Below are 20,088 nucleotides of genomic sequence, written 5' to 3' on the forward strand. Positions count from 1 at the left end.
TCAAGGGTGACCGTGTTCCTCTAGTCCATGGGTTGACAGAGACAAGGGCTAAAGGGCTCACCGTTGAACCTATCACCGCCTTCTCCTCTATGTCACGGACCCTTCCAGATCCATTCCGTTGGCGATTCTTGACGGAGTTTGGTGTCTTTCGTGGAATATTACCGCCATGTTTCGATGGTGCCATTTTCCGGCGTGCCGACAACATGCGCGAGAGGAAGAATGTGGATGATTTTCAGTTATCATAATGATTTTTTGTTTTTTCAGAAGACTTTTTCATAATGCTTCGCTGTCTAGCTTGAGCCCTAATTCTTTGGGAGAAAGATAGGACATTTTCTCTCGCATCCGCACCGCACAATTTGCTAGGGGGGAGAATATATTCAGCCTGTACGCAACGCGAGTGCAAATCGTAGACGCCTAATTAAAAAGCGACGCAGGCTGCCAAAAACAAGCTCGGCAAGATCAGTACGCGGTTCTTTAGCATATCACATCACAAAATGTCAAGTCCAAACCCAATGTACATCCAGATCATCGAGGAAGGCAAGAGAACAACGTACACGCCGGCCGATCGTACTACGACGAGCGAGTAGCGTACACCACAATGCTCTCTCGCGTCGATGAATCGATCCCGTCGCAATCCATGCAAATATGCAGTAATAAACTCGCCACGATTTGCTCCAAAAAAAAGGAAAAGAGAGAAAAAAACTCGCCACGATTTGCTCCAAAAAAAGGAAAAGAGAGAAAAAAACTCGCCACGATTTGCTCCAAAAAAAGGAAAAGAGAGAAAAAAACTCGCCACGGCATCTCCGTCAAAAAAACCCAGCACGAGGAGAACATGCGTGGTGGGAACGAGGTCCAGACCTCTCACGAGCAAAACATGGGCGAATTGATCCCTGGATCTCGTCGGAGAAGAAGACTTGATTAATCGATCGGCGTGCACGACGAAGTTACCGCCGCGTTGCGTCGCCGTGCGATGCGCCGCGGCCGGACCCGGCCACGCCACGCGACGTCAACGGCCGGCCACCGCCCCTCCCATCCCAGGCCGGGCCGTCCGTCCGTTCCCGGAAGCCCCCCGGATCATCACGTCGTCGCCGGCCGGACGCGGCCGGTGCAGGCTGGCCGTGCGCCCCTCCGTACAGTGCATCTGGCCGTGGGATGGACCGAGATTTTTCCGTTGGATGTAGGGTGGCGCGGTGAGCGCAGAACGTGTCGGGCGGTACCTAACCTGGCGGGCCCACCACGAGACGCCCTTCTATCCGGTAGGAAGGAAAGAAAGAAAGATGCTCCTGCCCCACCGCCGCAGCAGCAGCTGCGCCCTAGCTACGTGCCGCTTAATTTTTCTTTAATTAATGCCCTATCTTTATTAGCCAAATGAAATGATCCGCCCCTTTAATTATCACCATCCACACCATTTTAGCCTGCTAACAATACACTTCCTCCCTCCCAAAATTCTTGTCTTAGATTTGTACATACTACTAGTATATGGTAACTAACCTTATTAAACAAAAAGATATATGCTAACTACTTTCTCTGTTCGGAATTACTTGTCTCGAAAATGAATGTATCTAGAACTAGAATACGTCTAGATACATCCATTTCTGCGACAAGTAATTTCGAACGGATGAAGTATGCATTTGGACCAATTATCCGGATAACCTTTTTTTTCCGGCAAGAAGAGGGGGACACGCATCGCGCAAAAGCAGCTCAATGCTTCTTGTGCTAACAAGGCACGCTGACCACGCTTTTAGACGCGAAACCGCGTGTTTGTGTTTGTGTTTGTGATGCTAACAACAACAACAACCGTTCGGGTCACGTGGTGGAAAGGCGTTGATTTCTTCATGCTGGGGCGAAACGAAAAGGCCGGTCGGGAGCCGGTAAAAAGGCCGTGTCGGAGTGACATGAGTGCTGCTGCCGTGGTGGTCGTCGTGCTGCTGGTGGTGGGCACCGGAACGAAAAAGGATTCCGCCCGACTGGCCCTTTTTTATTTATTCTGCATATTAGAGTTGATTGAAGTCAAACTTCGTAAAGTTTGACCAAGTTTATAGAAAACAATATAAACATTTATTATAATAAATCTATACGATGTGAAAGTACATTTAATAATAAATCTAATGTTGTTGATTTGTTATTGTATATCTTAATATTTTTGTATATGAACTTGGTCAAAGTTTGTAAAGCTTGACTTTGACCGAAGCTAATATGCGAACTAAATAAAAACGTAGGGAGTACTAGCATCAAGCAAAACACTTTGACTTATCCGGACAAAATCACCGGCCTAATACCTAGAGATAACTAAACCCATTCAATTCAATTCAAACAAAAACAGTATATTACCTAGAAATAAAAGGATTTTATTTGCTCCCAAAAAGAATGATTTTTTCTGCAGTCAGTGGCTAGCAACGGAAGGAAACCAGAAACGGGCTGTGTCTGGCTGGCTGGCCGTTGGTTAGTACTCCTTCCGTCCGAAAATACTTGTCATCAAAATGGATAAAAGAAGATGTATCTAGACATATTTTAGTTCTACATACATTTTTTTATCCATTTTGACGATAGGTATTTTCGGACGGAGGGAGTAGTACGTACTACTACTTACCAGTGACCGCAATCAGTCGGTGAGTTTTGTGCGTGTAACCGGTCCGCCCCTCTATTTACTAATCATCCACCCATCCATCCCCCATCCCACGCCTCCACCTTTCCCCCACACCCTCCCTCGCTGGTCGCCGTCTTCGCCTTCGCCTTGCTCTCTCCCCCACCCCCACCCCCCTACCCTCCGTCCGCCGCCCCGCCCCTCCTTCCACCGCCGGCCGGAGGAACCTAGGCTGCTTGCTGCCTCGTCCGGAGGAGCCCTTTTTGCGCCCGGATCTCCTCGCTCCCCGCGCGCAACCCAACCCGCCGGCCCGCTCGCTTCGATTTGTTTCGTTTATTCGATTCTTGCTTCCCGTTCTGTACATATCTGCTCGGTCGGCGCCCGGATTTCTCGGCGGCGTGTCTGGATCTGGGCTGTCGGACGAAATCCCGGCTCGATTCGCTCCCGGGCGCCGCCGCGGCGGGTTTGGATCTCGCGGGGTTACGAGAGGGGGGAGAGAAAGTCGTTGATTCGTCGGGAGGCAGGCAGCGGTAACCGGAGATGGATCACATCGTCGGCGGCAAGTTCAAGCTCGGCAAGAAGATCGGGAGCGGATCCTTCGGGGAGCTCTTCCTCGGTCAGCTCGCCGCCCCTCTCCAATATTCCTCTTCTTTTATCCTCCTTGCTTCTGCTTCTGGGATGTGAAGCAAGGTGCTGACTTTGCCGCTCGTCTTGCTTGCAGCTGTGAATGTGCAGACCGGAGAGGAGGTCGCCGTCAAACTGGTACTGGGTTCCGTCCTACTATGTCCTAAGAGTTTTGGTTAAGTTGATTCAGGTTGAGAAGAGTCATATTGTTTGCTGCTTGTGCTAAAAGATGATCATAAGATGCACGCTCTAGTGAAATGCTTGTGTTGCTGTACCTATTCAGTTTAGCTAGTGGAAAATATTTTAGCCGCTGGGGTTGCTGAGACGCTGCTTTGTGGTCCTTCTTCAGGAAAATGTCAAGACCAAGCACCCGCAGCTCCATTACGAGTCCAAGCTCTACATGCTTCTCCAAGGAGGAAGTAAGTCTATGGTCATTGACCTTTCTTTGATCATGTCTATCAATGTAGTTGGATTGGTTGGTGGTGGCGAAATTGAGCTGAGATGTTTATTTGTTCTCGCTTAACTTAAAAGCTGGCATTCCGCACCTCAAGTGGTTTGGTGTGGAGGGAGAGTATAATGTGATGGTGATTGATCTTCTCGGACCCAGCCTCGAGGACCTCTTCAACTACTGCAGTAGAAAGTTCTCGCTCAAGACCGTGCTCATGCTCGCTGATCAGATGGTGAGAACACCTCCGGTTCATTGTTATATCCCAGTTTTCAGTTTTATACAGATTTCTGGTGTTAACCGCATTCCCTTTCGCCAAACATTCCAGATTAATCGAGTTGAGTACATGCATCAAAAGGGATTTCTTCATCGTGACATAAAACCTGATAATTTCCTTATGGGCCTCGGAAGGAAAGCCAATCAGGTTTGCACTTATATATCCGCACTCTGCTAATTTAATTAGACTCTTGTACTCCAGATACTCCAGACTACCATCTTGTTTAAAAGCAAAATATTGTTTATGCATTCTGCCAGTTAACCACATAGCTTATTGTGTAGTGTGTTGATGTTATTAATTGTGGAGTGTTGGGTTTGTGGTTTGCATTCTTGAAGAAGGTCCAACAATGATGCTGTAGTAGAGAAACATGGTTTGAATGCTAAATTACTGCCCCAGTAGTCCAATATCTGATGAAGTGGTTAATTGCTATCATTGGTCGTGTTAACATGCTTGTAATGATGTTGCTGCTTCTGAGGTAACAAGGACATGGTTAATGACCAAGAGTGGATGACATAGATGGTCCATTGATACAGGCTGTCAGATTGTTACTTACAGAGAATGTCCATTGGTATAGGCAATCGGTTATGCAACTAACTAAGGCCATAAGCTAGCAAGGTTTTTTGATAAAGCTCATGTTTTATCTCTGAATCCAACTAATTTTGTATATTGTTGACATTCATGCCAGGTATATATAATAGATTATGGACTTGCAAAGAAATTCAGAGACCTTCAGACTCATAAGCACATCCCCTACAGGTTAGCTTAAACTACTTGTACTGCTGCAAAATATAAATGATGTTACAGGGGCATTGTCAACAACTAAATGTACTTTCCTTGTATTGATTATGATGCCATGTTCACTTCAATGTGCAGGGAGAACAAGAATCTCACTGGAACTGCACGCTATGCTAGTGTCAATACTCACCTTGGCGTTGGTGAGTTTGCTGTGCTTTCTGAATGATGAAATGAGTAGCTAATTTAAGTTTTGTCTAACATAAGTCCCTTCTGATGCAGAGCAAAGCAGGAGAGATGATTTAGAATCACTTGGTTATGTACTTATGTACTTCCTCAGAGGCAGGTTAGTGTGTCATATCTATCATTCCATACATGTTGTTTTCTTCCAACGTTTTGCACCAATGATATCTTTACGTTTCTCTAAATAATGCTAACTTCATCCATCTTTCTACATTCAACAGTCTGCCATGGCAGGGGCTGAAAGCGGGCACTAAGAAGCAGAAATATGACAAAATTAGTGAGAAGAAGATGCTTACTCCAGTGGAGGTAATTCATGTTTGGGAACTTAATGCATCCCTTTTTTTAGTAACCTCAGTAAACTGACACTTGCATATTATGATTTGTGCCAGGTACTCTGCAAGTCTTACCCTTCAGAATTCATTTCTTACTTCCACTACTGTCGATCATTGCGGTTTGAAGACAAGCCAGATTATTCTTACCTAAAGAGACTATTCCGTGATCTCTTCATCCGGGAAGGTGTGTGTATTTGGACTAACTTTACCTTGTTCTCATGAATTTCTGCCTGTACCCATTTCTAACTGCATTATTTCTGCAGGATACCAATTCGATTATGTGTTTGACTGGACCATTTTGAAATATCCCCAGATAGGCTCGAATCCAAGGATGAGGGTATGTAGTCTTTGGTTGTAATAATTGGGTACACTGTCCTGTCATGAAGATTGTTAACTTTGTTCACAATTCTTGGTTCAGCCAAGTGAAAGAGTCAGTGGAGCTGCTGGACCTTCTATCGAGAAGATAGAGAAGGCCCCAGGTTTGTTCTTGTGCTCATGAAAGTTGTTGTAATGAAACTATGATACAAACCATGCAATCATGACAGCCTAGAAGCATCTTGTGTCACAGGCGAAGCATCTGCTCGGAGGAATCCCAGTGCTTCTCTGAATCAGAGTGACAACCACGCAACCCGACCACGGGAAACTGTATCGATGTCATTAAAGGAGATTGTAAGTCCAACTCCCTGTTCCAGAATAGAAGAGATATAAACTTTGCTTCGCCGCATGTAGTGGACCTTCTATGTGTGCCATGAACTTGACAACCATGAATGTCTCATTTCTGCAGATGCATAGCACAGACCGGTCCGGCGAAAGGACTGTGGAGAGGACCACGGAGAGACCCCGTACATCCTCTCGTACAGGCAGTGCGTCCAGGAGAGCAGTTGCATCAAGCAGCAGGCCAGGCTCATCCATGCAACCGAGCGAGCAGCAGTACAGCCGAACGAGCAGGTTGTTCTCCAGCAGCAATAACGGCGGCAGCCGCCCGTCCAGCACCCAGAGAGTCAATCCTGGAGTGAGCGAGTCGAGGGCCACATCCCTCTCACGGGCAGCGGTCGCAAGAGGGTCGCGCGACGAGCCCCTCCACCGCAGCCTCGAGCTCCTGTCCCTCGGCACCGGCAAGAGGAAATAACAGGAAGGGGGGCAAGGGAACCCGAACCCGAGAACGAACGATGGAACAAGGAAACGACGCTGTTTGCGACTCTGTAAATGACAGGATACCACCACCCTATTCGTCAACAGTCCGCCTGGAGCATCCCATAATTCCATGGTGCTCCAGCCTGTTGGTAGTATCACCACCACCATCATTGTTTGATAGATAGCAATAATTTGCTGCTGCTGCTGCTGCTGTTGGTTGTTGTTGTCGTCTTCGTCGTCGGCGTGTGCGCGTTAGGGCCAAGTCCTAGCTTCGTGGTGATTAATTTAGAGGTGGTCAAGATTCAACATATTTATGTTTCTTTATTACCTTCCCGCTGGGACTTGGCAAACTTTTTTCTGAGACTTTGTTGTATTTTCTCTTCCCGTTTGTTGCTACCTCTGGATCTGCTTGTTCAGCAACAGAAAGTTGATGAAAGTAACTTCCAGTATGAAAATTCCAGTCTCCTTGATTATAGATATTCTTGCATTGCAGCATCGTGACGTATATGGATTGTGATTGTATAAGATTTTTAAAAAACTCTGATTGTACAAGAAATGGCCATTTTTGGAAGAGAAATTATGTAAATTTCATAAAAAATGCTCAATTCCTGCCGCTGTTACCAGTAAAACAGAAATGATTTTTTTGGCCGTTAGAACAGAAGAATAATGATTTTTTACCATTAAATAAAACACTTGCATCGCTCAAAAATATTTATACAGCTAAATACTCCCCCCGTTCCAAATTACTCGTCGCAAAAATGGATGTATCTAGAACTAAAATACATTTAGATACATTCGTACCTGCGATAAGTAATTTGAAACGGAGGGGGAACGGAGGGAGAACGTTCTAAAAACTTTGACATGAAAATTACATTTTAAAAGTTGATTCCTTGTTCGCAAGAAAGTCCACGGAAGTAAAGTAACACGGTTCCTGTTTCCACGCCAGTCACTGGCAGGTGGGACCGGCGTGTCAGCCATCCCCGTCGTTTTCACTTTACCCCCAAAACGAAGTAAAAATCACGCCCGACCTCCAGCGCTCGAGGAGGATTGACGGAGTGACGACTCTCTGACTAACCCTAGCCTAGCCGCCTAGGGAGCGAGCGGGGAGGCGGCCGGAGCCGGAGCCGGAGATGGAGGTGGTGGCGCTGGTGAGCGGCGGCAAGGACAGCTGCTTCTCCATGATGCGGTGCCTCGACTACGGCCACAAGGCAGACCCCGACCCCCCGTCCAGTAATCTCGTCGGCGTTTCCGTCCTTGCTAAACCTCGGCGCTAATCTGCCCGCAGGTCGTCGCCCTGGCCAACCTCATCCCGCTCGACGACGCCGTCGACGAGCTCGACAGCTACATGTACCAGACCGTACGGCCCGCCCTCCCCGCTCCCACGCCACATTTTTCTTCCGCTATGCGCCGTGTAATTTATTTGCTGATTGCTGTGTGGCTGTGGCGTTTGGGGATCTAGGTCGGGCACCAGATCGTGATCTGCTACGCCAAATGCATGGGGCTGCCCCTGTTCCGCCGCCGCATCAGCGGATCCACAAGGCAATATATCTGTCTGTCCTCAGCTTTTGTTCCCCTCCGAATGTTATAGGCTGTGCCTGCTCTTTTCACCGATGAATTCCGGCTATTGTTGTGTGCAGGGATCATGCTCTTAAATACAGCGTTACCGCGGGAGACGAGGTGGAGGACATGTTTGCCCTGCTGAGCGAGGTGAAGCGGCGAATTCCGTCCATTGGCGCCGTGTCTTCGGGCGCCATCGCCTCCGATTACCAGAGGCTCCGGGTCGAGAGCGTCTGCTCGAGGTTGGGCCTGGTCTCGCTCGCCTACATGTGGAGGCAGGATCAGACTCTGCTTCTTGAAGAAATGGTAAAATTGAACTTCAGTTTGTCTTTTATCTTTGGCAGATTGTCTGGCTTGGCAGAAACTGCACACTAATGTTGTCAGCTTTTGTTTTGGTCTTAATCCCTGCAGATAAGAAGGGGCATTGTGGCTATAACTGTCAAGGTATACAGTGTACTCATGTTTATGTTTTGTAGATTTTCTCTAATTTACTTGCGTCATTGCACTTTATCTCTTTGGAATATAAGTGGTTGGTCCGTTGGGATTTATAGGTTGCTGCAATGGGGCTGAAACCTTCTGCCCACTTGGGTAAAGAACTGGCTGAACTTAAGGGCCATCTGCTCCAAATGAATGAGTATGTTTCTAACTCCCTTCTGTCTAGACCTTTTGCTCTTTGGAAATAGTGGCCTCTTGTCCCTTATGAAAGGTTTGCGTTTGAATGAGTGAAGGCATTAACTTCATGTGTAGGGATATTAATTAGTGGGTCTGGTTTCTATATATACACGGCAATTGCAGTGTTTGGAGAGGAATGCTAGTTTTTGCGTCTTATTGTTCTCGAAAAGTAGCTGGCTAGTACTCCCTCCGTTACAAATATAAGATGTTTTGGATATTTGAATATGGACTACATACAGACTGAAATGAGTGAACAAACACACTAAAACGTGTCTATAGACATCTGGTTCACAAAAAAGATAGAACATCTTATATTTGTGAACGAAGTGAGTAAAACTCAGTTTGTGTTGCTCTTGGTTGTATGATGGATTGACTGTGAACAGTACTTCCACCATTAGGTCTTATATTTGGTGTGCATTTACTGATTGTTGGTGAGCTGGCTACTAATGTCCTGTTGGTTCCTGGAAGCAAAATCTGTTTTGTTTCTCAGGAATAGAAATGGGAGTCTTCTGTAATGAAAAAAATGTGCCACAGTTTGTCCCTCTCTGCGTGTCTTATTCTCATTGATCTCTGTGTAAATGCTGGTCTTTTGCTCGCATATATTTTCATCTTGTAATTTATCTTCTTTGTTTATCCTATTAGGAGTTTTGGAATCAATGTCTGTGGTGAAGGTGGAGAGTACGAAACACTAACTCTTGACTGCCCTCTATTTCGTGTAAGTTTGAAGAGCTGACTAAATGCCACTTGTTTTAGAATGTTAGGTAGACTGTAACCATCACCATGTTCCATGCCGTGTTGGCACTGTCTATTCTAACATGTCATCAGATGGCTGTTGAGCATAGTAATGTTTTTTCTACCAGCAACCAATAACTGTTGAGTTTTCTGTACTATAATATGCCTACGTTTGCAGAATGCAAGGATTGTCCTTGATGATTTTGAAGTGATACTCCACTCTGCTGATTCCATTGCTTCAGTTGGAATTCTTCATCCGCTGGCATTTCATGTTGAGCCCAAGCCAGGTTCATCTAGCAGCATTGGGGATGGCGCCATTGCTGAAGAGAATTCTAGTTGCTTGTATGAAGTAAATGGAGCTATTGCACACACTGATGCGGAAAACAAACAGACCTTGAATCCAACACCAACCTCTGATGCTTACCCAGATACAAATGTATGCATTTCAAAGACAGGGAGGACTTTGTTTTCCATTGGTTGTTGGATAGAAGAACCCTCTAGTGCTTCCCAAGGTGGATACCCCTGTGCTACTTATTTCCATGTTATTGAACTATTCATAATTCTCTGCCTGGTAGGAGTACCTTATGTTCTCTTTTTTTGCGGGGTACCTTATGTTCTATTTCATCTTGCTTTGTTGGACACTCACTTACAATTCCATTACGTCAATAGGCATGAAGGCAGATCTAGTCAAAGTTTTGAGCAGAATCGAGAATCGGCTCAAGGACGGAGGGTTAAGTTGGGCAAATGTTGTATATGTTCACCTCTACATTTCAAGCATGAAGGAATTTGGATTGGCCAATGAAGTTTATGTCAGCTTCATCACAGAAAAGAAATGTCACCTTGGTGTTCCTTCGCGCAGTACAATTGAATTACCACTTGTTCAGGCTGGTTTGGGCCATGCATATGTGGAGGTTCTAGTTGCAAGTGATCTGGTCAAAAGAGTTCTGCACGTACAAAGCATCTCATGCTGGGCTCCTAGTTGCATTGGACCTTATAGCCAGGTAAAAGAACACTCCATGGTAATGCCATGAATTCATACTAAAAGCTGTCTGCAGACTAGTTGCTGTCTGCAGAGCGCAGACTAGTTGCCGGTATATTCAGTTAGCACTGAGTGTTCGCATATGATGACTCTGGGACATGAAATTTCTTTCTAATGTCTTTCAGGCAACACTTTATGGAGAGATTCTCTATATGGCTGGTCAGCTCGGGCTTGACCCCCCTACAATGAAGCTCTGTCCTGGAGGCGCAACAGCTCAACTGGAACTAGCACTGCGAAATAGTGAAGCTGTGGCTAATGCCTTCAAGAGCTCTATCTTCTCTTCAGCAGTACACTTTCTGGTGTACTGCTCTGCCCACCTGACATCCACTGAGAAGGAAGCAGTTGAACAAAAGCTGCAGAATTCATATATTGCTCATTTGGATTCCGCAAGAAGTGGATCATATCCTACTATTCTATATGTACTAGCACCGGATCTTCCAAAAGGGTAAGCATATTTTTCTTCTATCTTTTTTATCAGCAAGAAAACCCGTGTCATCTGGATAAACATATTTGGTGATGCCATGCTGAACTTTATAAGAAATATTTGTTCCATTCTTTCAGAGCATGTGTGGAGATAAAACCAACGTTGTATGTCCCCACTGATGACTACGACGGCGATGACGATGATGGAGATATTACCAAAGAGCTGGAGACCGGAGGGTCAAAGCCATCATCAAGCAAAGTCCCGAGTGAGTGGAGCGCACAATACTCTGGCTTGCATGACTCATGCTGCCTGATCAACGCGGTTGCTGGGAAGATTTGCTCTGCTTTGGTTTCAGTCACGAATGACATCGCATCAAAGATCTGTTCCAGCACCGAACAACTACACCCCTCAAAGGAGCATTTGAAAGCCATAGCTAGGTTTTGTGCTTTCCAGCTCGCAAAGACCCTGACAGACACTGGCTTCACCTGGGACGACGTAACGGTAAGTCCCTGTCCTGTCGTTCCTTTTCATGGCCGCACCGGTCCCGCCTCCTAATCAGCATTACTGAATTCATTTATACCTGCAGATGCTGAGGTTCTACTATTTGGTGAAGCACGCGGCGGCAGCGGACACGATGTCCCGTGCATTCTCTGAGGCCTTCACCGAGCTCGGAGGAGCCGATGGTTCATTGAGAACCGCCGGGGCGCCCGTCTTCAACCTCATCCCGGTCTCGGGGTCCGGCCGCTCCGCGTCGATGGATGATGTTATTACGTGCGAGCTACTAGCTTCCAAGGCTTAAGCCAAGAAGAACCTTGGCCTGCACTTGTTAGCTTCCAAAGCTTAAGTCAAGAACCTGGCCTGTAGTGCACTGTCTGCACATGCAGCTTGGTGCCAGGTGGTTGCATCTTCCGTTGAAACATTGGAGGCAAGCAGTAGTAGGATGGGATTCTCTGCCAAGGGAGCCGGCGCTGCAGCAAGCTGGACAGCAGATAATCAGGTGCCTTGCTGTTGGCGGCAGCTTTCTCTCCGTGAAGTGATTTTTGGGTTTTTATTATTGATGATGATTATATCAATATGGTACTCCCTACTATACTACCACAAAGTACATCGTATCTGGTTGGCCTGTGGCTGTAGCTTTGTAACGACATTGGTTGGCTGGCTCAGTTAGTGGCATGGGTGTTCGTCGTGTCAACCAAGCACGCACGGCTTATTATATTCCCAAGATATATTTTTAAAAGGAAAATTGTTGCAAAATCTGGAGCGCCTACCATTCCAAGGCAAACCTCTTATTTTATTTTATTTTGAAAGGGAGAAGGCAAACCTTTTGATATCATCATAATAAATATAACAAGTAACAAGTAATGTATCCTCTGCCCAAAAAATTATATAATTAGGCCCAGCCAACGGAAAGGAAATCTTCAGATAGCGATCGAAGCCTATAGTTTATGAAGATGGTCAACAACGATCCTAGCCGCAAAAAACAAATCATCAACCAGCCGATACAGATGCGACGAATGCGCAAGAACAGTTATTGAGTATAAGAATAATATAAATACTCTCTCTGTTCCTAAATACTCTGTATTTGTCTTTTTAGAGATTTCAAATGGACTACCACATACGGATGTGTATAGACATATTTTAGAGTGTAGATTCACTCATTTCACTTTGTATGTACTAGTCACTTGTTGAAATCTCTAGAAAGACAAATATTTAGGAACGGATGAAGGAAGTATATAGCAAGAATAAATTGTGTTAGTAATCAATTTCCCCTCAAAGAAGAAATAAATACTACTCCCTCCGTTCATTTTTATAAGTCATTTCAGATAACTGAAAAATAGGCTATTTTGCACATTGTCTGCAATGTCTTTAAGGCCTTATAAAAGTGAACAGAGGGAGTACAAGAATTTTTATAGACTGGACTTGACCAATTCCAGCTGGAAACTTGTCGACACGCCTTGATTAATTAAAAATAATAATTAAAAATCAGCTTGATTAATTAAAAATAATAATTAAAAAGCAGCTGTGCTTGACGTTGTAATAATGATAATAATATTAATAAAGAAAAAGAAAAAAGGCACCCAGCAGCTGTGTGCCGTGCTTCTTGTCTCCCCTCTCTCGCTCGCTCCTCCTTCCTCTCTCTCTCTCCCCACTCCCGACCCGGCCAAATTTAGCCGTTACACCACCTCTGACCTCTCTCCCTCTCGTCACACAGATCGACCGATCGAGGAGCATCTCGATCCTTATCCGCCCGGCGATCTTCATCCGCCGTCCCGCCCCGCCCCGGCCAGCCGCAGGCGATCGATCGATCCTCGGCCCCGCCCGCCGGTCGCCGGCGTCCCGGTCGATCTGTTTGTCTGTCTGTCTGTCTCCGATCTGGTCGATTGTTAAGGGAGATCAGGCAAGATGATGTTCTTGGCGTGCTGCTACAACGACCCGGACATGCTCATCGATCCGGAGACCATCTACCCCACCCGCCCCGACTGCACCGACGCCCCCAAGTCCCGCTTCAAGCCCATGGCAAGCACGCACGCGATCCCCCCTCTGCCTTTTTCCTCTGCATATATCATCTCTTCTCTGCATTACGAATTATCATCCCCGTCTGGACGCCTATGTTCAGATAGGTAGAATCAGAGCAGAACACAAGCATGAGGCTCTCTGCCGCTTATATATGGATCCCCTGTATCCATGTGCAAATTCAGAGTCTCATAGGCTGCCGCTTTTGATGCAGAACTGGAGCCTCTCTTTTTTTTTCCTCCTTTGCTCAGAAGCTGATTGCATGCAGAGATCAATGACTGTATTGTATTGTATATTGTATTGATCGTCGAGCGCATTGGTTTATTGACTGATTGTGCTGTTGTTGTTGTTTTTTGTCCTCTGGCAGCCTCGCCGCACGCTGAGTCCGAGGAGATGGAAGCTGCTGTTCAACGAGGAGGGCTGCCTCGACGCCGCTGGAATGATCATGAGAGTGCAGCGTGGGGTGAGCTACATATATATACATCTTTCTTTATCCAGATTCATCACAAGCAGCGCGATGAGCTCAGTCGCATATTGTATCGATCTCACACCCCGGGCAGGACAGGGTAAATGTTATGTATCATGTTCATGTGTAACAACACCCGCAGTCAAACTCGCATTCAGGACTAGTTGACAGCTTGTATTGCTCTTTGAAAAAGGGTCTGCACACTGCTACATACAGTCAATACTTATTCGCGAGAAATGAACTTATAGGAATTTGCACAGGGCATGTTTTGTTATTTTGGCTCCATCAGTTTGTTTTGTTTCTTCAACTGATACAAGATTCAGTGGGAGGACTCTGAATCATGTTTGTTAGCACAGACCTTTCACACTGTACTGTTTTTCTACCCTTTCAGCCTTGCAATTTTTCTTCTTAACAACCATGCATTTTCTTGTCAGTTGTTAGTATCCCTTGGGGCATATATACCACATCTAAGCACATATTGTGACTCCTCAGTTTAACTGAACCAGGACCTTGTCTTTATTTTGGTTATGCCAACAGGGCGTCCACCCAAACATCAAAGGAGAAGTTTGGGAGTATTTGCTCGGTTGTTACGACCCTAAAAGCACTACCGAACAGAGGAATCAATTGCGACAACAGAGAAGGTTTTTTTTTAATCTCATCTGCATCTTACTTTTGTCTGTTCATTTCATTCCATTTTAATGTCATTAGAAGCAATACATAGTTTTTATCATCTTGCAAAGATTCTCACCAGCCACCTTCCTTTTCTTGATCCTTATTTTTGCAATAATGGCTACTTCAAACACATAGTATCATACATTCATACTTATGAGTAATTGAGAGTTTAAATTGCTCAAATAAATAGTTTAGAGATATTGGGTTCTCTAGAAGAGCTGAAGCAGTCCACAAAAAGGGGATACACATTCAATCCATTGTATCTAGAGGTTTCATTTCAATTTGCTGAAAAACTGGACTAATGTAGTTCTGTCACATGTTATGCTGCACATAGCAATGCTATTTTTTTGCTTCAGGATGTTCACCATGCTTTTCAGAAAGTTATAAAGGCGACATATGAATGGGATGAGGATTATACTGATTTGAATATTTTCATAGGTTAGAATATGAGAAACTGAAAACAAAGTGCCGAGAAATGGACACGACTGTTGGTAGTGGAAGGGTAATCACTATGCCTGTCATAACAGAAGATGGCCAGCCTATCGAGGATCCTAACTCAACTGGAGAACAGCAAACCAATAATGGTCCGCTCACAAAAGAAGTCATTCAATGGAAACTTCTTCTGCACCAAATTGGTAAGCAGCAGTATTGCCTCTGTTTTCAGCATCCGTCACATGTAAAAAAAAAATAGCAGTTTCCGTATGTTGTCTTCAAGTTTTTAAGTTTTCTGATTCTTCCACTGATCAATTGCAGGTCTTGATGTTAACCGAACTGACCGGACATTAGTGTATTACGAGAGCCAGGAGAATTTGGCACGGCTGTGGGACATTCTTACAGTGTACGCATGGGTGGACACTGACATTGGTTACTGTCAGGGTGAGTTGTTTAAGCAACGCATATCTTCTTTGTGTGGGTGCAGATCAATTATTTCTTAAACAAATGTGGATCAAGTATTAGTAAAAAGGGAAATTCTTAACAATGACAATTTCCTAAATGCTATGTTGTGTATGCTTGTTAAATCCTTTATGCATGAGCAGGAATGAGTGATCTTTGTTCACCAATATCAATAATTTTGGAACATGAAGCAGATGCTTTTTGGTGCTTTGAACGGCTGATGCGCAGAGTGGTAAGCACCCCTATCCTTCTATCACCAATGAAACATTTGGATCGTTTACATTTTCAATTGTTTAGGAACTGCATTGCTTTCTGCTAACTTGCATCATAGTGGCAGCGCGAGGTTTTAGATTATGTTTCTACAGATAACATTATAAAACTAAAAGGCTATAAGAGACAATGCATACAATTTAAAGTTAAAAGACAATGCATACAATTATTGTAAGATAATATATGCTTGTATAATTTGAGACCTACTCAGTCTGAACTCTGAATTTTAGGTAGCCAGTTTTGCTTTGCACAAGCATCTGTTGATTTCCCAAACCTTAAAGGGACAACGCGGATAAATGTAACTACTTGATGCTGGTATCGAAAGAAGACGCGAAAAAACTCTGAAGTTCTTGCCTGCGCTTTTGTACTTCTCTGAAGTAATAGGCTCTTCTGCTGCATGCCTGCATGTGGTATCTGACTTCATTCATGTTTCTGCATATGCTTAAAGCTTTAATATTTTACCTTCAAAATATGCAGCGTGAAAATTTCAAGAGTACTTCTACCTCAATTGGAGTTCGATCTCAGCTGACCACCTTGTCAACCATAATGAAAGCTGTTGACCCAAAGCTACATGAGCATTTAGGTAGAGTTTTTTTTGGAGCTAAATGTTCTTTATTTTATTTTATTTTCTTTATTAGACTGTTCAAGAAACGAATGCCTTTGCTTCATCAATTATTTAACAACGAGCTCCAATTTTTGTATTTCCTAATAAAAAAATATATGCAGAAAATCTTGATGGAGGTGAATACTTATTTGCCTTTCGGATGCTGATGGTTATTTTTCGTAGAGAGTTCTCTTTTATAGACACGATGTACCTTTGGGAGGTAAGATTTCTTGATAATGCTAACTAACCTGTAGTGTGCTAGTTGCCTGTGCACTAGATTAATTTTCTTGAGAACTCAATCTGGAGTGTCATCAAACATAATGATCATTGACATTTAGTTTTTAATCTAATTCCAATTTGTACTACATGGGGTATTGGTTTCTTAATGGAAGGCGTTCTGGCCACAATTGAAACTATATTTTCTTGATCTTCAAAATGTTGCAGCTCATGTGGTCTATGGAGTACAATCCAGGGTTTTTTTCAATGTTGGAGAGTAACACTGGACCACCAAATGCAAAAGATGAAAATACCCTAAAACAGTGTGGAAAGTTTGAAAGGAAAAAATTGCAGGCAGCCAAGCAAGATGATCAGATCCCTCTATCGGTCTTTGTTGTAGCTAGCGTCATAGAGGCTAGAAACAAGCGGTTACTGGGGGAGGCAAAAGGTCTCGATGATGTCGTCAAGGTCCTCTCTCTCCCTCTCTCTCTCCCCCCACGCACACACGCACACACACACAATGTTGATCAGAACCGAAAGTTATGTTTTTTATGTTCCTGTCCCCTGAGAACAGATTTTGAATGAAATCACTGGAAGCCTGGATGCAAGAAAGGCATGTAGAGGGGCATTGACGATTCAGGAGAAGTACCTAACCACAGTGAGTTTCCTGTCGATACCTATACCATTATACGGTAAGGAGATGCAAATAAAAATAATCTGTACTTTCCTGAACTGCAGGTAAAAGCATCATAGCGACATGTACAGGAAAGCATCCTTAGCAACAAGATTCGATTGGTCCTTTTTTTTTTACTGGAGAAACAGTTGTATGGCAGAAAATTTTCCATTTTTGATGTGTATGTTCTGTAATTTTTTGACCCACTATGTAATTTGGTACTTGCACAAAAGGGAAATGAATACCAGTGGGATTGTTCAGGAATAAAGGTTGCATTTCTTGTAGAGTTAAATACCAGTAGGATTATTTGTTAGCAAAGTTTGCTAGTCCTCATAAATATACTTCAAACACTTCAAGTCTCAACTGTTGTTGCATACATCGAGATATGTAAAGATTTTCCTTTCAGAACTATATTCCTGGAGTTAAATTTTGTTTTGGTTCTTTAGCATCCAGTGGTTGGAGAGGAGTAGGAATCAACAAATAAAATGGCACATAATTAGCACAAAAGACAGACCCGGTGCTAGAAGCCCCCACTGGGGAAAGATTATACTACGAGGCAAGCCTTACCCTTGCACATTGCAACGCAGAGAGGCCACGTCGAACCCAGGACTTCTTGGCACAAGTGGGGAGTACTTCACCACTCACCATTGCGCCAGGCCTGTCCTTTGCAAATAATCAGGCTAAAGCAGAAATTAGTTAGTCAAATGGCCAACTATTTGACTAAAATAGAAATCTGATTCAGGCCAACACCTGATTTCTTTTTGACGGAGAACACATGAAGTTATGATCTCAAAGAAGAAAAACACAGGGAAATGAAAAATCCTGTGAACATTGTACGTATTACATACAAGTATATATCAAACGTTCACAGCAAATATATGTATAGTTGTTTCTATTTGCGTTTTTCTATACATGTGGAAAGGCTGAAAGCGTGTGCCTATTTCAAATAATATATGTCTGACATTACTTTGCTGAATTAGGTCAAACTTCCAGCACAGATTTTATTAATTACCTTCGCTTAAACAGAGGTAAGGATGTGTGATACAATTACAGATGGTTAAAATCAAAACAAGAGGCTGTAAACTAAGAGCCTGCCAGACTTCCTACCTAAATGTCTCCTATTTTTTCTGAGCTGGCCGGTCCCACCATTTGCGCTCCAGACTAGTTAAACAGAACCAGGGCCTCTCAATCTGGTACGTGTCGAAACGAACAGCAACCAAGGGAAACCTAGACCCAAAAATAGTGGGCTATTAATAGATTAAGGCAACAAACTTGCAGCCCTTCCATTTCCCCCAACTAGGAAGAGAATCTAGTCTTCTTGCTTCTCTTGGAGCTTGGGAGAGGATTGAAATTTTTCGCCAATTTGCGCCAGATCATGCTAGAATAGGAGAGCAAGACAATTGTCGTGACCACGGTGGAGATGTCACCAAGAAGCTGAAATTCTGTTGATTGGCCTTGGTTGCTCCATTAATATTGGTTCCTAAGGTATGTGGGCTTGATTTCATTGGATGGTGGTTATTTTGTCTGAATCTACTTGTGCGTGGCAGACAGATTGAAACACAATATCAAAAGAATGGACAAATTGTTTCAATCTGTTCATCAATCTGTTCATTCTGGTAATTCATCTTTTGTGCTCTACACATTATCGGGTTCGATCCTATATGGAATGTAGAGATAATCTCACCCAAAACTGATAGCAAATCCATGAGCCCCTGATGCATGGCAGCGCCAATTAACAACACTATATTCTGAAGAAAACTTTCAGATGGGCTGTTTTCAGAAGTTATTTCTATTCATTTTTGTTTGGTAGTTTAAAGGATCGCATCACATTTCATTGTTTGCACCTACAAACCTCTGGATGATGACATTGGGTCTATTCATCTACAAACAATATATTCTGAAGAAAACTTTCAGATGGGCTGTTTTCAGAAGTCATTTATTCATTTTTGTTTGGTAGTTTAAAGGAAAAGGTGTGACAGCTCCCTGGTGCAGGGGCACCCTCATGAACAGTAACTTCAAAACAATATGAAAAAAAATCGAAAAAATCTGAAATTTTGGGGGATCAAATATGATCAAACTTTTGATGTTCTTGAGGGTGCCCCTGCACCCGGGAGCTGAAAGTTCAGTCTCTAGTTTAAAGGATCGCATCACATTTCATTGTTTGCACAAACAAACCTCTGGATGATGACATTGGGTTTATTCATCTACAAACAAAGTAAATGTGGGATCGTTGATTCTTCCTTTTGATTTGCACAATAAACTTTCATCTGTTAACGCCTTAATAATTATATTTCTTATGAAGGCTTAGATCAAGAGGTGGAAGGCGCAAAAGACTTAAGTGGTGGATTCCTCACAGGGTGCCGCGGGCGGTCAGCCGCCTGTGGAACCAGTTAAGATGAAGGGCCTTCTCAAGGGCCTCCGATACATCTCGCAAATATTCGGTACGCGCCAAGCACCCACTAAACCAGCCACAATTCTACAGTCAAATCCCCTAAATTCTAACCAGCCACAATGAATTAACCACCAAAACAATATTCACATCAAGCATCATGAACATGCATAGAATTCAACCAGAAGATGAAAAGCTGCCAAGTTAAAAAAAATTGTGAAACAAAATGCAGTAGGATGGTGTTGTAAAGTGTGTGCACCTTGTCTGTTGTTGTGTGCGTGCGGGTAGTTGCAGACCCCAAGGAGCCGGAGATCCAGATCGGCGCCCCGACGGACGTGAAGCACGTCGCGCACATCGGCTGGGACAACAACTCCGTCGCCAACCCCGCCTGGGTAAGCGCGCGCGCGGGCGCCATTTCCATTTCCAACGTGAATCTCCAATTCTCCATCGTGACGCACGGTTCCGGCCGGCCGATTTGGTTGCAGATGAACGAGTTCAAGTCGCAGCAGGGAGCGTCGGGGAGCGGCGGGCCGGAGGGCGCGATGGCGGGGGCGGAGCAGCCCGGAGGAGGAGGAGGAGGAGGAGGAGGAGGAGG

The 20,088-nt window shown here is 44.3% G+C and overlaps 3 protein-coding genes across 4 annotated transcripts; all 3 read left to right on the plus strand.

Annotated features, from left to right (window-relative positions):
- Positions 1-2,732: 2,732 nt before the first annotated feature.
- Positions 2,733-6,826, plus strand: LOC123128903 (casein kinase I). 2 transcript variants are annotated; one of them, XM_044549018.1, is made up of 14 exons: positions 2,737-3,200; positions 3,306-3,346; positions 3,558-3,627; positions 3,740-3,888; positions 3,982-4,077; positions 4,616-4,686; positions 4,804-4,865; positions 4,945-5,008; positions 5,127-5,211; positions 5,295-5,421; positions 5,501-5,574; positions 5,656-5,716; positions 5,806-5,906; positions 6,022-6,826. In XM_044549018.1, the coding sequence occupies exons 1-14, from the start codon at positions 3,125-3,127 to the stop codon at positions 6,364-6,366; spliced, it is 1,422 nt and encodes a 473-aa protein (XP_044404953.1). In that variant the 5' UTR covers positions 2,737-3,124; the 3' UTR covers positions 6,367-6,826. The 2 variants fall into 2 exon arrangements, with proteins under 2 accessions (XP_044404952.1, XP_044404953.1); XM_044549017.1 differs by having other exon boundaries at positions 2,733-3,200; positions 3,740-4,077.
- Positions 6,827-7,358: 532 nt separating this feature from the next.
- LOC123128904 (diphthine--ammonia ligase) lies at positions 7,359-12,049 on the plus strand. Its single transcript, XM_044549019.1, has 12 exons — positions 7,359-7,579; positions 7,657-7,728; positions 7,831-7,910; positions 8,009-8,234; positions 8,340-8,372; positions 8,480-8,562; positions 9,243-9,315; positions 9,511-9,844; positions 10,002-10,333; positions 10,497-10,816; positions 10,933-11,296; positions 11,382-12,049. Exons 1-12 carry the CDS (start codon positions 7,502-7,504, stop codon positions 11,592-11,594), a joined length of 2,208 nt encoding a protein of 735 aa, XP_044404954.1. The 5' UTR covers positions 7,359-7,501; the 3' UTR covers positions 11,595-12,049.
- An 868-nt stretch (positions 12,050-12,917) lies between these two features.
- Positions 12,918-17,531, plus strand: LOC123131284 (TBC1 domain family member 15). Its single transcript, XM_044550989.1, has 11 exons — positions 12,918-13,312; positions 13,677-13,772; positions 14,313-14,416; positions 14,886-15,082; positions 15,201-15,323; positions 15,485-15,573; positions 16,089-16,194; positions 16,338-16,435; positions 16,660-16,899; positions 17,006-17,089; positions 17,170-17,531. The coding sequence occupies exons 1-11, from the start codon at positions 13,199-13,201 to the stop codon at positions 17,182-17,184; spliced, it is 1,266 nt and encodes a 421-aa protein (XP_044406924.1). The 5' UTR covers positions 12,918-13,198; the 3' UTR covers positions 17,185-17,531.
- The last annotated feature ends 2,557 nt before the right edge of the window (positions 17,532-20,088 follow it).

This window comes from Triticum aestivum, chromosome 6A (assembly GCF_018294505.1).
Source record: "Triticum aestivum cultivar Chinese Spring chromosome 6A, IWGSC CS RefSeq v2.1, whole genome shotgun sequence".
Taxonomy (NCBI): domain Eukaryota; kingdom Viridiplantae; phylum Streptophyta; class Magnoliopsida; order Poales; family Poaceae; genus Triticum; species Triticum aestivum.

Excerpts from the sequence above, each read along its gene's own strand:
- LOC123128903 (XM_044549017.1), top strand. The coding sequence starts at position 3,125 with ATGGATCACATCGTCGGCGGCAAGTTCAAGCTCGGCAAGAAGATCGGG. Across the intron at positions 5,009-5,126 it reads ATGTACTTCCTCAGAGGCAG|TCTGCCATGGCAGGGGCTGA; the intron begins GTTAGTGTGTCA and ends TACATTCAACAG. Across the intron at positions 5,717-5,805 it reads GAAGATAGAGAAGGCCCCAG|GCGAAGCATCTGCTCGGAGG; the intron begins GTTTGTTCTTGT and ends CTTGTGTCACAG.
- LOC123128904 (XM_044549019.1), top strand. The coding sequence starts at position 7,502 with ATGGAGGTGGTGGCGCTGGTGAGCGGCGGCAAGGACAGCTGCTTCTCC. Across the intron at positions 7,911-8,008 it reads CGCATCAGCGGATCCACAAG|GGATCATGCTCTTAAATACA; the intron begins GCAATATATCTG and ends TGTTGTGTGCAG. Across the intron at positions 9,845-10,001 it reads ACCCTCTAGTGCTTCCCAAG|GCATGAAGGCAGATCTAGTC; the intron begins GTGGATACCCCT and ends TTACGTCAATAG.
- LOC123131284 (XM_044550989.1), top strand. The coding sequence starts at position 13,199 with ATGATGTTCTTGGCGTGCTGCTACAACGACCCGGACATGCTCATCGAT. Across the intron at positions 15,083-15,200 it reads ACTTCTTCTGCACCAAATTG|GTCTTGATGTTAACCGAACT; the intron begins GTAAGCAGCAGT and ends GATCAATTGCAG. Across the intron at positions 16,436-16,659 it reads ACACGATGTACCTTTGGGAG|CTCATGTGGTCTATGGAGTA; the intron begins GTAAGATTTCTT and ends AAAATGTTGCAG.